Source organism: Oncorhynchus gorbuscha, unplaced genomic scaffold, assembly GCF_021184085.1.
Source record: "Oncorhynchus gorbuscha isolate QuinsamMale2020 ecotype Even-year unplaced genomic scaffold, OgorEven_v1.0 Un_scaffold_4087, whole genome shotgun sequence".
Lineage (NCBI taxonomy): Eukaryota > Metazoa > Chordata > Actinopteri > Salmoniformes > Salmonidae > Oncorhynchus > Oncorhynchus gorbuscha.
Window position 1 is genome coordinate 5,311 of NW_025748190.1, and position 14,690 is coordinate 20,000.

General features: G+C 44.7%; 1 protein-coding gene across 1 annotated transcript in view; it reads right to left on the minus strand.

Moving 5' to 3' along the window:
* Positions 1-633: 633 nt before the first annotated feature.
* The window catches only part of LOC124028402 (netrin receptor DCC-like), a gene marked incomplete at both ends in the record, with an annotated part of 29,518 nt that continues 15,461 nt past the window's right edge, over positions 634-14,690 (minus strand). The window contains 2 exons of the mRNA XM_046340462.1: positions 634-891; positions 8,749-8,922. Coding sequence (XP_046196418.1) covers positions 634-891; positions 8,749-8,922 — 432 coding nt within the window. The remainder of the gene's footprint in view (positions 892-8,748; positions 8,923-14,690) is intronic.

A 14,690-nucleotide genomic window follows, 5' to 3' on the forward strand; every position in this document is an offset into this window, starting at 1 on the left:
TCCCCTTTCCAACTGACTAGGTATCCCCCTTTCCCTTTCCAACTGACTAGGTATCCCCCTTTCCCTTTCCAACTGACTAGGTATCCCCCTTTCCAACTGACTAGGTACCCCCTTTCCAACTGACTAGGTATCCCCCTTTCCCTTTCCAACTGACTAGGTATCCCCCTTTACAACTGACTAGATATCCCCCTTTCCTTTCCAACTGACTAGGTATCCCCTTTCCCTTTCCAACTGACTAGGTATCCCCTTTACAACTGACTAGGTACCCCCCTTTCCAACTGACTAGATATCCCCTTTCCCTTTCCAACTGACTAGATATCCCCCTTTACAACTGACTAGATATCCCCCTTTCCAACTGACTAGATATCCCCCTTTACAACTGACTAGGTATCCCCCTTTCCAACTGACTAGGTATCCCCTTTTCCAACTGACTATCCCTCTTTCTGTAATATGTAAATATGAGACAATTAGATAAAAAGGTCATTGTTCAGAAATCAGCCCGAAATCAGCCTTAAAACATTTGTTTTATATTCTTGGTTATATTGGCCATAGATGTGCATATGAAGGTCCACAGGTCATTTTATTGTATCACCCAGCACTAGCGTCAAACCCAGTCCCTTACATTGGACTCACTTGAATGTGGCATCATGGGTGTGTAGACCTTGGGGTCGATGGTGCCCATGGGTGGAGGCAGGGAGGATTGGCGAAGCTTCGTAGGGGGTGTGTGGGCCTGGACGCAGGCGGTGGGGATGGTACGGGTTGAGGTACCTCCGACCTCCTCTGTGCCAGGGAGAGAAAGGTCCCCTTTACCTCCTACACCTGGCTTACTGATACTGCTGCTGATCAAGGTCTGCTGTACCCCCAGCGTGGTGCTGCCCTCTGTCGATATCGCTGCACAAAGAGAGACAGAGAAACAGATGAGTTAGTTCCACCTGTTAGTTAATAAGTTAGCTAGTTAGTTAATTAGTTAGCTAGTTAGTTCCACCTGTTAGTTAATAAGTTAGCTAGTTAGTTAATTAGTTAGCTAGTTAGTTAGTTTATTAGTTAGCTAGTTAGTTAATTAGTTAGCTAGTTAGTTAATTAGTTAGCTAGTTAATTAGTTATTATTTAGTTATTTAGTTATTTAGGTATTAGTTAGCTAGTTAGATCCACCTGTTAGTTAATAAGTTAGCTAGTTAGTTAATTAGTTAGCTAGTTAGTTAGTTAATTAGTTAGCTAGTTAGTTAGTTAGCTAGTTAGTTAATTAGTTAGCTAGTTAATTAGTTATTATTTAGTTATTTAGTTATTTAGTTATTAGTTAGCTAGTTAGATCCACCTGTTAGTTAATGAGTTAGCTAGTTAGTTAATAATTTAGCTACTTGGTAAATTAGTTAGCTAGTTAGTTAATTAGTTAGTTAATTAATTAGTTAGCTAGTTATTATATTATAGTTGTCTATGATCGATATCTTGTAGCTATGAAAACAAAACAAAAAAATATCAAAATAGAAGTAAAGGTGTCTGTGTATAATTTCTAGTATCTGGACAGTAACCTCATTCTGAGACCCAGGGAACCCTACTCCTAGTAACATTTACATTTACATTTAAGTCATTTCATGCTGAGACCCAGGGAGCCCTACTCCTAGTAACCTCATGCTGAGACCCAGGGAGCCCTACTCCTAGTAACCTCATGCTGAGACCCAGGGAGCCCTACTCCTAGTAACCTCATGCTGAGACCCAGGGAGCCCTACTCCTATTAACCTCATTCTGAGACCCAGAGAGCCCTACTCCTAGTAACCTCATGTTGAGACCCAGGGAGCCCTACTCCTAGTAACCTCATGTTGAGACCCAGGGAGCCCTACTCCTAGTAACCTCATGCTGAGACCCAGGGAGCCCTACTCCTAGTAACCTCATGCTGAGACCCAGGGAGCCCTACTCCTAGTAACCTCATGCTGAGACCCAGGGACCCCTACTCCTAGTAACCTCATGCTGAGACCCAGGGATCCCTACTCCTATTAACCTCATTCTGAGACCCAGAGAGCCCTACTCCTAGTAACCTCATGTTGAGACCCAGGGAGCCCTACTCCTAGTAACCTCATGTTGAGACCCAGGGAGCCCTACTCCTAGTAACCTCATGCTGAGACCCAGGGAGCCCTACTCCTAGTAACCTCATGCTGAGACCTAGGGAGCCCTACTCCTAGTAACCTCATGCTGAGACCCAGGGAGCCCTACTCCTAGTAACCTCATGCTGAGACCCAGGGAGCCCTACTCCTAGTAACCTCATGTTGAGAGACCCAGGGAGCCCTACTCCAAGTAACCTCATGCTGAGACCCAGAGAGCCATACTCCTAGTAACCTCATGCTGAGACCCAGGGAGCCCTACTCCTAGTAACCTCATGCTGAGACCCAGGGATCCCTACTCCTATTAACCTCATTCTGAGACCCAGAGAGCCCTACTCCTAGTAACCTCATGTTGAGAGACCCAGGGAGCCCTACTCCTAGTAACCTCATGCTGAGACCTAGGGGGCCCTACTCCTAGTAACCTCATGCTGAGAGACCCAGAGAGCCCTACTCCTAGTAACCTCATGCTGAGAGACCTAGGGAGCCCTACTCCTAGTAACCTCATGCTGAGAGACCCAGGGATCCCTACTCCTAGTAACCTCATGCTGAGAGACCTAAGGAGCCCTACTCCTAGTAACCTCATGCTGAGAGACCCAGGGAGCTCTACTCCTAGTAACCTCATGTTGAGAGACCCAGGGAGCCCTACTCCTAGTAACCTCATGCTGAGACCCAGGGAGCCCTACTCCTAGTAACCTCATGCTGAGACCCAGAGAGCCCTACTCCTAGTAACCTCATGCTGAGACCCAGGGATCCCTACTCCTAGTAACCTCATGCTGAGACCCAGAGAGCCCTACTCCTAGTAACCTCATGTTGAGAGACCCAGGGAGCCCTACTGCTAGTAACCTCATGCTGAGACCCAGGGAGCCCTACTCCTAGTAACCTCATGCTGAGACCCAGGGAGCCCTACTCCTAGTAACCTCATGCTGAGAGACCCAGGGGGCCCTACTCCTAGTAACCTCATGCTGAGACCCAGGGAGCCCTACTCCTAGTAACCTCATGCTGAGACCCAGGGAGCCCTACTCCTAGTAACCCCATGCTGAGACCCAGGGATCCCTACTCCTAGTAACCTCATGCTGAGACCCAGAGAGCCCTACTCCTAGTAACCTCATGTTGAGACCCAGGGAGCCCTACTCCTAGTAACCTCATGCTGAGACCCAGAGAGCCCTACTCCTAGTAACTTCATGCTGAGACCCAGGGAGCCCTACTCCTAGTAACCTCATGCTGAGACCCAGCGATCCCTACTCCTAGTAACCTCATGCTGAGACCCAGGGAGCCCTACTCCTAGTAACCTCATGCTGAGACCCAGGGAGCCCTACTCCTAGTAACCTCATGCTGAGAGACCCAGGGGGCCCTACTCCTAGTAACCTCATGCTGAGACCCAGGGAGCCCTACTCCTAGTAACCTCACGCTGAGACCCAGGGAGCCCTACTCCTAGTAACCTCATGCTGAGACCCAGGGAGCCCTACTCCTAGTAACCTCATGCTGAGAGACCCAGGGGGCCCTACTCCTAGTAACCTCATGCTGAGAGACCCAGGGGGCCCTACTCCTAGTAACCTCATGCTGAGACCCAGGGAGCCCTACTCCTAGTAACCTCATGCTGAGAGACCCAGGGGGCCCTACTCCTAGTAACCTCATGTTGAGAGACCCAGGGAGCCCTACTCCTAGTAACCTCATGTTGAGAGACCCAGGGAGCCCTACTCCTAGTAACCTCATGCTGAGACCCAGGGAGCCCTACTCCTAGTAACCTCATGCTGAGACCCAGAGAGCCCTACTCCTAGTAACCTCATGCTGAGACCCAGGGATCCCTACTCCTAGTAACCTCATGCTGAGACCCAGAGAGCCCTACTCCTAGTAACCTCATGTTGAGAGACCCAGGGAGCCCTACTCCTAGTAACCTCATGCTGAGACCCAGGGAGCCCTACTCCTAGTAACCTCATGCTGAGACCCAGGGAGCCCTACTCCTAGTAACCTCATGCTGAGACCCAGGGAGCCCTACTCCTAGTAACCTCATGCTGAGAGACCCAGAGAGCCCTACTCCCAGTAACCTCATGCTGAGACCCAGGGAGCCCTACTCCTAGTAACGTCTTGTTGGCATGACGCTAATGTCTTGTTGGCATGACGATAATGTCTTGTTGGCATGACGCTATTGTCTGGAAGCTTAAGATCGGTAGCCGAGCCATTCTATCTTTACTGTGCTATAGAGCTAGGGGTCCAATATATCTTTACTGTGCTATAGAGCTAGGGGTCCTCTATCTTTACTGTGCTATAGAGCTAGGGGTCCTCTATCTTTACTGTGCTATAGAGCTAGGGGTCCTCTATTTTTACTGTGCTATAGAGCTAGGGGTCCTCTATCTTTACTGTGCTATAGAGCTAGGGGTCCTCTATCTTTACTGTGCTATAGAGCTAGGGGTCCTCTATCTTTACTGTGCTATAGAGCTAGGGGTCCTCTATCTTTACTGTGCTATAGAGCTAGGGGTCCTCTATCTTTACTGTGCTATAGAGCTAGGGGTCCTCTATCTTTACTGTGCTATAGAGCTAGGGGTCCTCTATCTCTACTCTGCTATAGAGCTAGGGGTCCTCTATCTTTACTGTGCTATAGAGCTAGGGGCCCTCTATCTTTACTGTGCTATAGAGCTAGGGGTCCTCTATCTTTACTGTGCTATAGAGCTAGGGGTCCTCTATCTTTACTGTGCTATAGAGCTAGGGTCCTCTATCTTTACTGTGCTATAGAGCTAGGGGTCCTCTATCTTTACTGTGCTATAGAGCTAGGGGTCCTCTATCTTTACTCTGCTATAGAGCTAGGGGTCCTCTATCTTTACTGTGCTATAGAGCTAGGGGTCCTCTATCTTTACTGTGCTATAGAGCTAGGGGTCCTCTATCTCTACTCTGCTATAGAGCTAGGGGTCCTCTATCTTTACTGTGCTATAGAGCTAGGGGCCCTCTATCTTTACCGTGCTATAGAGCTAGGGGTCCTCTATCTTTACTGTGCTATAGAGCTAGGGGTCCTCTATCTTTACTGTGCTATAGAGCTAGGGGTCCTCTATCTTTACTGTGCTATAGAGCTAGGGGTCCTCTATCTTTACTCTGCTATAGAGCTAGGGTCCTCTATCTTTACTGTGCTATAGAGCTAGGGGTCCTCTATCTTTACTGTGCTATAGAGCTAGGGGTCCTCTATCTCTACTCTGCTATAGAGCTAGGGGTCCTCTATCTTTACTCTGCTATAGAGCTAGGGGTCCTCTATCTTTACTATGCTATAGAGCTAGGGGTCCTCTATCTTTACTGTGCTATAGAGCTAGGAGTCCTCTATCTTTACTGTGCTATAGAGCTAGGGGTCCTCTATCTTTACTGTGCTATAGAGCTAGGGTCCTCTATCTTTACTGTGCTATAGAGCTAGGGGTCCTCTATCTTTACTGTGCTATAGAGCTAGGGGTCCTCTATCTTTACTGTGCTATAGAGCTAGGGGTCCTCTATCTCTACTCTGCTATAGAGCTAGGGGTCCTCTATCTTTACTGTGCTATAGAGCTAGGGGTCCTCTATCTCTACTCTGCTATAGAGCTAGGGGTCCTCTATCTTTACTGTGCTATAGAGCTAGGGGTCCTCTATCTTTACTGTGCTATAGAGCTAGGGGTCCTCTATCTTTACTGTGCTATAGAGCTAGGGGTCCTCTATCTCCTATCTATCTAGGGGTTCTACTCTGCTATAGAGCTAGGGGTCCTCTATCTTTACTGTGCTATAGAGCTAGGGGTCCTCTATCTTTACTGTGCTATAGAGCTAGGGGTCCTCTATCTTTACTGTGCTATAGAGCTAGGGGTCCTCTATCTCTACTCTGCTATAGAGCTAGGGGTCCTCTATCTTTACTCTGCTATAGAGCTAGGGGTCCATATGAAACAAGATCTAAAGTACTTGTTGATAAAAATGTCAAGCGTCTTGGCCAGGGGGCATTTAACACTGGTCTTTTTGTTTAACCAGTAACACACAGTTGAGTTTAGAAACATCTCCTCTCCTCTCCTCTCCTCTCCTCTCCTCTCCTCTCCTCTCCTCTCCTCTCCTCTCCTCTCCTCTCCTCTCCTCTCCTCTCCTCTCCTCTCCTCTCCTCTCCCCTCCTCTCCTCTCCTCTCCTCTCCTCTCCTCTCCTCTCCCCTCCCCTCCCCTCCCCTCCCCTCCCCTCCTCTCCTCTCCTCTCCCCTCCCTCCCTCCCCTCCCCTCCCCTCCCTCCCCTCCCCTCCCCTCCCCTCCCCTCCCTCCTCTCCTCTCCACTCCTCTCCACTCCACTCCTCTCCTCTCCTCTCCTCATCTCCTCTCCTCTCCTCTCATCTCCTCTCCTCTCATCTCCTCTCATCTCCTCCTCCTACCTCGTTTGCTCTCTCCATCCAGCCAAAGTGATTTCCCCGACACTGAAACAAACCTAATTCCCTGTTTTGGCCCAGCCTGAAGATTGCCCCTCGTCTTAAATTACAAATATAGGTCAATATTGAGCTATAAGCCAATTACTTGGGCTTGTGTCCTGAATGGCACCTTGTTCTTTAATTCATAGGCTGCACCTCCGTCACTCGGTCGAGTCGTCCCAACGTTCTCAAGCAGTCATCCACCCGCAGTGCCACAGTCATTCTGGACGGAGGCTAACAACTGTTTTTAGTCTAAATTACACTATAGTGTCCTTGGAAACATGATGACATTGATAAAGTTGGCAAATATATATAGTAGGAAACAACTTTGTCATCATCATGATCATGTCAGCAAATTTTTAGTTTAGACAGATGGTAATGTTGTCATCAGCAGCAAAGTTCGTCAAAAGAATAGCTAGCAATGCTAACGTTTGCTAGCTAAGTTCTGGTGGTCTCGCCTCAATCTTAGCTAACGTTAAACTGCACCGGAAGACAATTTGGAGACGTCAAAATGACGACAGAAGGTTTTATCACTGCTCAATACCAATCCTCAGTCGGGGGCGTCAGTCCCAAAAACTTAACGTTCAAAATGTGCTACCAAAATGTGCTACCAACAAATAGTGAACTGCATTTTACCAGGGCCCATAGGGTTATATAGGGGGTGTAAATGGCTAATCCATCTTCTCCTCAGTGTCATTTACTTGCCTGGAAGGCCTTAAAGGCCCTAACACATAAGAGCAAGCATGGGAGTGAGACAGAAAAAGACAGTGCTAATGAGAAGTAAATGTCTGATAGAGAAATTGAGACCAGAGGCATGAAGAGAGAAAGAAAGAGAAAGAGCGAAGAGGAGGGATTGGAATGACAGGGAGGGAGGCAGGGAGGGAGGGAGGGAGGGAGATTAAGAGGTGTAGACTCCTTTTGAGAGAGAGCGAGAGAGAGAGAGAGAGAGAGAGAGAGAGAGAGAGAGAGAGAGAGAGAGAGAGAGAGAGAGAGAGAGAGAGAGAGAGAGAGAGAGAGGATAGATAAACAGTATAACAGAAACGCCGCCGTAGGCTGACATGGCTCTCTAGAGAAGACAGGCTATGTGCTCACTGCCCACAAAATGAGGTGGAAACTGATCTGCACTTCCTAACCTCCTACCAAATGTATGACCGTATTGGAGACACATGTAATGTTTACTGTTCATTTTTATTGTTTATTTCACTTTTGTATATTATCTACCTCACTTGCTTTGGCAATGTTAACACATGTTTCCCATGCCAATAAAGCCCTTAAATTGAATTGAGATAGATAGATGAACAGTATAACAGAGAGAGAGAGAGAGAGAGAGAGAGAGAGAGAGAGATAAACAGTATAACAGAGAGAGAGAGAGAGAGATAAACAGTATAACAGAGAGAGAGAAGAGAACCAGTATAACAGAGAGAGAGAGAGAGAGATAAACAGTATAACAGAGAGAGAGAGAGAGAGAGAGATAAACAGTATAACAGAGAGAGAGAGAGATAAACAGTATAACAGAGAGAGAGAGAGAGAGAGAGAGAGATAAACAGTATAACAGAGAGAGAGAGAGATAAACAGTATAACAGAGAGAGAGAGAGAGAGATAAACAGTATAACAGAGAGAGAGAGAGAGAGAGAGAGAGAGAGATAAACAGTATAACAGAGAGAGAGAGAGAGAGATAAACAGTATAACAGAGAGAGAGAGAGAGAGATAAACAGTATAACAGAGAGAGAGAGAGAGATAAACAGTATAACAGAGAGAGAGAGAGAGAGAGAGAGAGAGAGAGAGATAAACAGTATAACAGAGAGAGAGAGAGAGAGAGAGATAAACAGTATAACAGAGAGAGAGAGAGAGAGAGAGATAAACAGTATAACAGAGAGAGAGAGAGAGATAAACAGTATAACAGAGAGAGAGAGAGAGAGATAAACAGTATAACAGAGAGAGAGAGAGAGAGATAAACATTATAACAGAGAGAGAGAGAGAGATAAACAGTATAACAGAGAGAGAGAGAGAGAGAGATAAACATTATAACAGAGAGAGAGAGAGAGAAAGATAAACAGTATAACAGAGAGAGAGAAGAGAAACAGTATAACAGAGAGAGAGAGAGATAGAGAGAGAGATAAACAATATAACAGGGAGAGAGAGATAGAGAAGAGAGATTGAAGAGAGAGGGAGAGAGAGCGAGAGAGAGATATAGATAAACAGTATAACAGAGAGAGCGAGATAGAGAAGAGAGATTGACATACAGAATGACTGTAAATGGTACTGACTTCCACCTGCTGTGTAGCTGCGGTCCACGGTGAGGCTGGGGAAGGGCATCGGTCTCAGGTTGAACTTGGGGTGAGTGGTCAAAGTACCATGGCTGTACCCGCAGGTGGGCGAGGACAGAATGCCAGTGTACTGGTTACCCTCCAGGGTTGGCACTGGGATGGCACTGACAACAGCTGGGTAGAGGGGAGGAGAAACAGGAAACATAATGACATCTCTCTCTCTTAAACAACAGGGTTAAAATAACCATGTAAATATAGTGAGTATTGGAAATGACACCCGGTTCGTCCCATTTTGGGACACAAATAAAAACAGGTAAACAACAGCCACCGTTTAGACTAAAACAGGAAAACATTCTAGGTCATCTAAACTGTTTTATCCAAAGTAAGTTACAGTACAGTTTATAGGATCAATTAGCGACATTATAGGATCAATTAGCGACATTAAGGAATCAATTACTGACATTATAGGATCAATTAACGACATTATATAATCAATTAGTGACATTATAGAATCAATTAGCGACATTATAGAATCATTATAGGATCAATTAGCGACATTATAGAATCATTATAGGATCAATTAGCGACATTAAGGAATCAATTAGTGACATTATAGGATCAATTAACGACATTATATAATCAATTAGCGACATTATAGGATCAATTAGCGACATTATAGAATCAATTAACGACATTATAGAATCATTATAGGATCAATTAGCGACATTATAGGATCAATTAGCGATAAAGTAGTGTTGTGTACTCTGAATGGCCAACTGACTTCCTATAAACACAGAATTAGGGGAGGTTCTTATTGAAGAGAGAGACTAAACACAACCCTACAGGAAGAGAGAGACTAAACACAACCCTACAGGAAGAGAGAGACTAAACACAACCCTACAGGAAGAGAGATACTAAACACAACCCTACAGGTAGAGAGATACTAAACACAACCCTACAGGAAGAGAGAGACTAAACACAACCCTACAGGTAGAGAGATACTAAACACAACCCTACAGGTAGAGAGATACTAAACACAACCCTACAGGTAGAGAGATACTAAACACAACCCTACAGGAAGAGAGAGACTAAACACAACCCTACAGGTAGAGAGATACTAAACACAACCCTACAGGTAGAGAGATACTAAACACAACCCTACAGGAAGAGAGAGACTAAACACAACCCTACAGGTAGAGAGATACTAAACACAACCCTACAGGAAGAGATATACTAAACACAACCCTACAGGTAGAGAGAGACTAAACACAACCCTACAGGAAGAGATACTAAACACAACCCTACAGGAAGAGAGATACTAAACACAACCCTACAGGAAGAGAGAGACTAAACACAACCCTACAGGAAGAGAGAGACTAAACACAACCCTACAGGTAGAGATATACTAAACACAACCCTACAGGTAGAGAGATACTAAACACAACCCTACAGGAAGAGAGATACTAAACACAACCCTACAGGTAGAGATATACTAAACACAACCCTACAGGAAGAGATATACTAAACACAACCCTACAGGAAGAGAGATACTAAACACAACCCTACAGGAAGAGAGATACTAAACACAACCCTACAGGAAGAGATATACTAAACACAACCCTACAGGAAGAGAGATACTAAACACAACCCTACAGGTAGAGATACTAAACACAACCCTACAGGTAGAGAGATACTAAACACAACCCTACAGGTAGAGAGATACTAAACACAACCCTACAGGAAGAGAGAGACTAAACACAACCCTACAGGTAGAGAGAGACTAAACACAACCCTACAGGAAGAAATACTAAACACAACCCTACAGGTAGAGAGAGACTAAACACAACCCTACAGGTAGAGAGAGACTAAACACAACCCTACAGGTAGAGAGAGACTAAACACAACCCTACAGGAAGAGAGATACTAAACACAACCCTACAGGAAGAGAGATACTAAACACAACCCTACAGGAAGAGAGATACTAAACACAACCCTACAGGAAGAAATACTAAACACAACCCTACAGGTAGAGAGAGACTAAACACAACCCTACAGGTAGAGAGAGACTAAACACAACCCTACAGGTAGAGAGAGACTAAACACAACCCTACAGGAAGAGAGATACTAAACACAACCCTACAGGAAGAGAGATACTAAACACAACCCTACAGGTAGAGAGAGACTAAACACAACCCTACAGGAAGAGAGAGACTAAACACAACCCTACAGGAAGAGAGAGACTAAACACAACCCTACAGGTAGAGAGATACTAAACACAAGCCTACATGAAGAGAGAGACTAAACACAACCCTACAGGAAGAGATATACTAAACACAACCCTACAGGTAGAGAGATACTAAACACAACCCTACTGGAAGAGAGAGACTAAACACAACCCTACAGGTAGAGAGATACTAAACACAACCCTACAGGAAGAGAGAGACTAAACACAACCCTACAGGTAGAGATACTAAACACAACCCTACAGGTAGAGATATACTAAACACAACCCTACAGGTAGAGAGATACTAAACACAACCCTACATGAAGAGAGATACTAAACACAACCCTACAGGTAGAGAGATACTAAACACAACCCTACAGGAAGAGAGAGACTAAACACAACCCTACAGGAAGAGAGATACTAAACACAACCCTACAGGTAGAGAGAGACTAAACACAACCCTACAGGAAGAGAGAGACTAAACACAACCCTACAGGAAGAGAGAGACTAAACACAACCCTACAGGAAGAGAGATACTAAACACAACCCTACAGGTAGAGAGAGACTAAACACAACCCTACAGGTAGAGAGATACTAAACACAACCCTACAGGAAGAGAGATACTAAACACAACCCTACAGGTAGAGAGAGACTAAACACAACCCTACAGGTAGAGAGAGACTAAACACAACCCTACAGGAAGAGAGATACTAAACACAACCCTACAGGTAGAGAGAGACTAAACACAACCCTACAGGTAGAGAGAGACTAAACACAACCCTACAGGAAGAGAGATACTAAACACAACCCTACAGGAAGAGAGATACTAAACACAACCCTACAGGTAGAGAGAGACTAAACACAACCCTACAGGTAGAGAGAGACTAAACACAACCCTACAGGAAGAGAGATACTAAACACAACCCTACAGGAAGAGAGATACTAAACACAACCCTACAGGAAGAGAGAGACTAAACACAACCCTACAGGAAGAGAGATACTAAACACAACCCTACAGGTAGAGAGATACTAAACACAACCCTACAGGTAGAGAGAGACTAAACACAACCCTACAGGAAGAGAGATACTAAACACAACCCTACAGGCAGAGAGAGACTAAACACAACCCTACAGGTAGAGAGAGACTAAACACAACCCTACAGGTAGAGAGAGACTAAACACAACCCTACAGGAAGAGAGATACTAAACACAACCCTACAGGAAGAGAGATACTAAACACAACCCTACAGGAAGAGAGAGACTAAACACAACCCTACAGGAAGAGAGATACTAAACACAACCCTACAGGTAGAGAGATACTAAACACAACCCTACAGGTAGAGAGAGACTAAACACAACCCTACAGGAAGAGAGATACTAAACACAACCCTACAGGAAGAGAGATACTAAACACAACCCTACAGGAAGAGAGATACTAAACACAACCCTACAGGTAGAGAGAGACTAAACACAACCCTACAGGTAGAGAGATACTAAACACAACCCTACAGGTAGAGAGATACTAAACACAACCCTACAGGACAGAGAGATACTAAACACAACCCTACAGGTAGAGAGATACTAAACACAACCCTACAGGACAGAGAGATACTAAACACAACCCTACAGGTAGAGAGATACTAAACACAACCCTACAGGAAGAGAGATACTAAACACAACCCTACAGGACAGAGAGATACTAAACACAACCCTACAGGAAGAGAGATACTAAACACAACCCTACAGGACAGAGAGATACTAAACACAACCCTACAGGTAGAGAGATACTAAACACAACCCTACAGGTAGAGAGATACTAAACACAACCCTACAGGAAGAGAGAGACTAAACACAACCCTACAGGAAGAGAGAGACTAAACACAACCCTACAGGAAGAGAGAGACTAAACACAACCCTACAGGTAGAGAGATACTAAACACAACCCTACAGGTAGAGAGATACTAAACACAACCCTACAGGAAGAGATACTAAACACAACCCTACAGGTAGAGAGATACTAAACACAACCCTACAGGTAGAGAGATACTAAACACAACCCTACAGGTAGAGAGATACTAAACACAACCCTACAGGTAGAGAGAGACTAAACACAACCCTACAGGTAGAGATACTAAACACAACCCTACAGGAAGAGAGAGACTAAACACAACCCTACAGGACAGAGAGATACTAAACACAACCCTACAGGTAGAGAGAGACTAAACACAACCCTACAGGTAGAGAGATACTAAACACAACCCTACAGGAAGAGAGATACTAAACACAACCCTACAGGTAGAGAGATACTAAACACAACCCTACAGGTAGAGAGATACTAAACACAACCCTACAGGTAGAGAGATACTAAACACAACCCTACAGGAAGAAATACTAAACACAACCCTACAGGAAGAGAGATACTAAACACAACCCTACAGGACGAAATACTAAACACAACCCTACAGGAAGAGAGATACTAAACACAACCCTACAGGAAGAGAGATACTAAACACAACCCTACAGGTAGAGATATACTAAACACAACCCTACAGGTAGAGAGATACTAAACACAACCCTACAGGTAGAGAGATACTAAACACAACCCTACAGGTAGAGAGATACTAAACACAACCCTACAGGAAGAGAGATACTAAACACAACCCTACAGGTAGAGATATACTAAACACAACCCTACAGGTAGAGAGATACTAAACACAACCCTACAGGTAGAGAGATACTAAACACAACCCTACAGGTAGAGATATACTAAACACAACCCTACAGGTAGAGATATACTAAACACAACCCTACAGGTAGAGATATACTAAACACAACCCTACAGGTAGAGATATACTAAACACAACCCTACAGGTAGAGAGAGACTAAACACAACCCTACAGGAAGAGAGAGACTAAACACAACCCTACAGGAAGAGAGAGACTAAACACAACCCTACAGGTAGAGAGATAGTAAACACAACCCTACAGGTAGAGAGATACTAAACACAACCCTACAGGTAGAGAGAGACTAAACACAACCCTACAGGTAGAGAGATACTAAACACAACCCTACAGGAAGAGAGAAACTAAACACAACCCTACAGGAAGAGAGAGACTAAACACAACCCTACAGGTAGAGAGATACTAAACACAACCCTACAGGAAGAGAGAGACTAAACACAACCCTACAGGTAGAGAGATACTAAACACAACCCTACAGGTAGAGATACTAAACACAACCCTACAGGTAGAGATATACTAAACACAACCCTACAGGTAGAGAGATACTAAACACAACCCTACAGGTAGAGAGATACTAAACACAACCCTACAGGTAGAGAGATACTAAACACAACCCTACAGGTAGAGAGAGACTAATCACAACCCTACAGGTAGAGATATACTAAACACAACCCTACAGGTAGAGAGATACTAAACACAACCCTACAGGAAGAGAGATACTAAACACAACCCTACAGGAAGAGAGAGACTAAACACAACCCTACAGGTAGAGAGATACTAAACACAACCCTACAGGTAGAGAGATACTAAACACAACCCTACAGGTAGAGAGATACTAAACACAACCCTACAGGTAGAGAGATACTAAACACAACCCTACAGGTAGAGAGATACTAAACACAACCCTACAGGTAGAGAGATACTAAACACAACCCTACAGGTAGAGAGATACTAAACACAACCCTACAGGAAGAGAG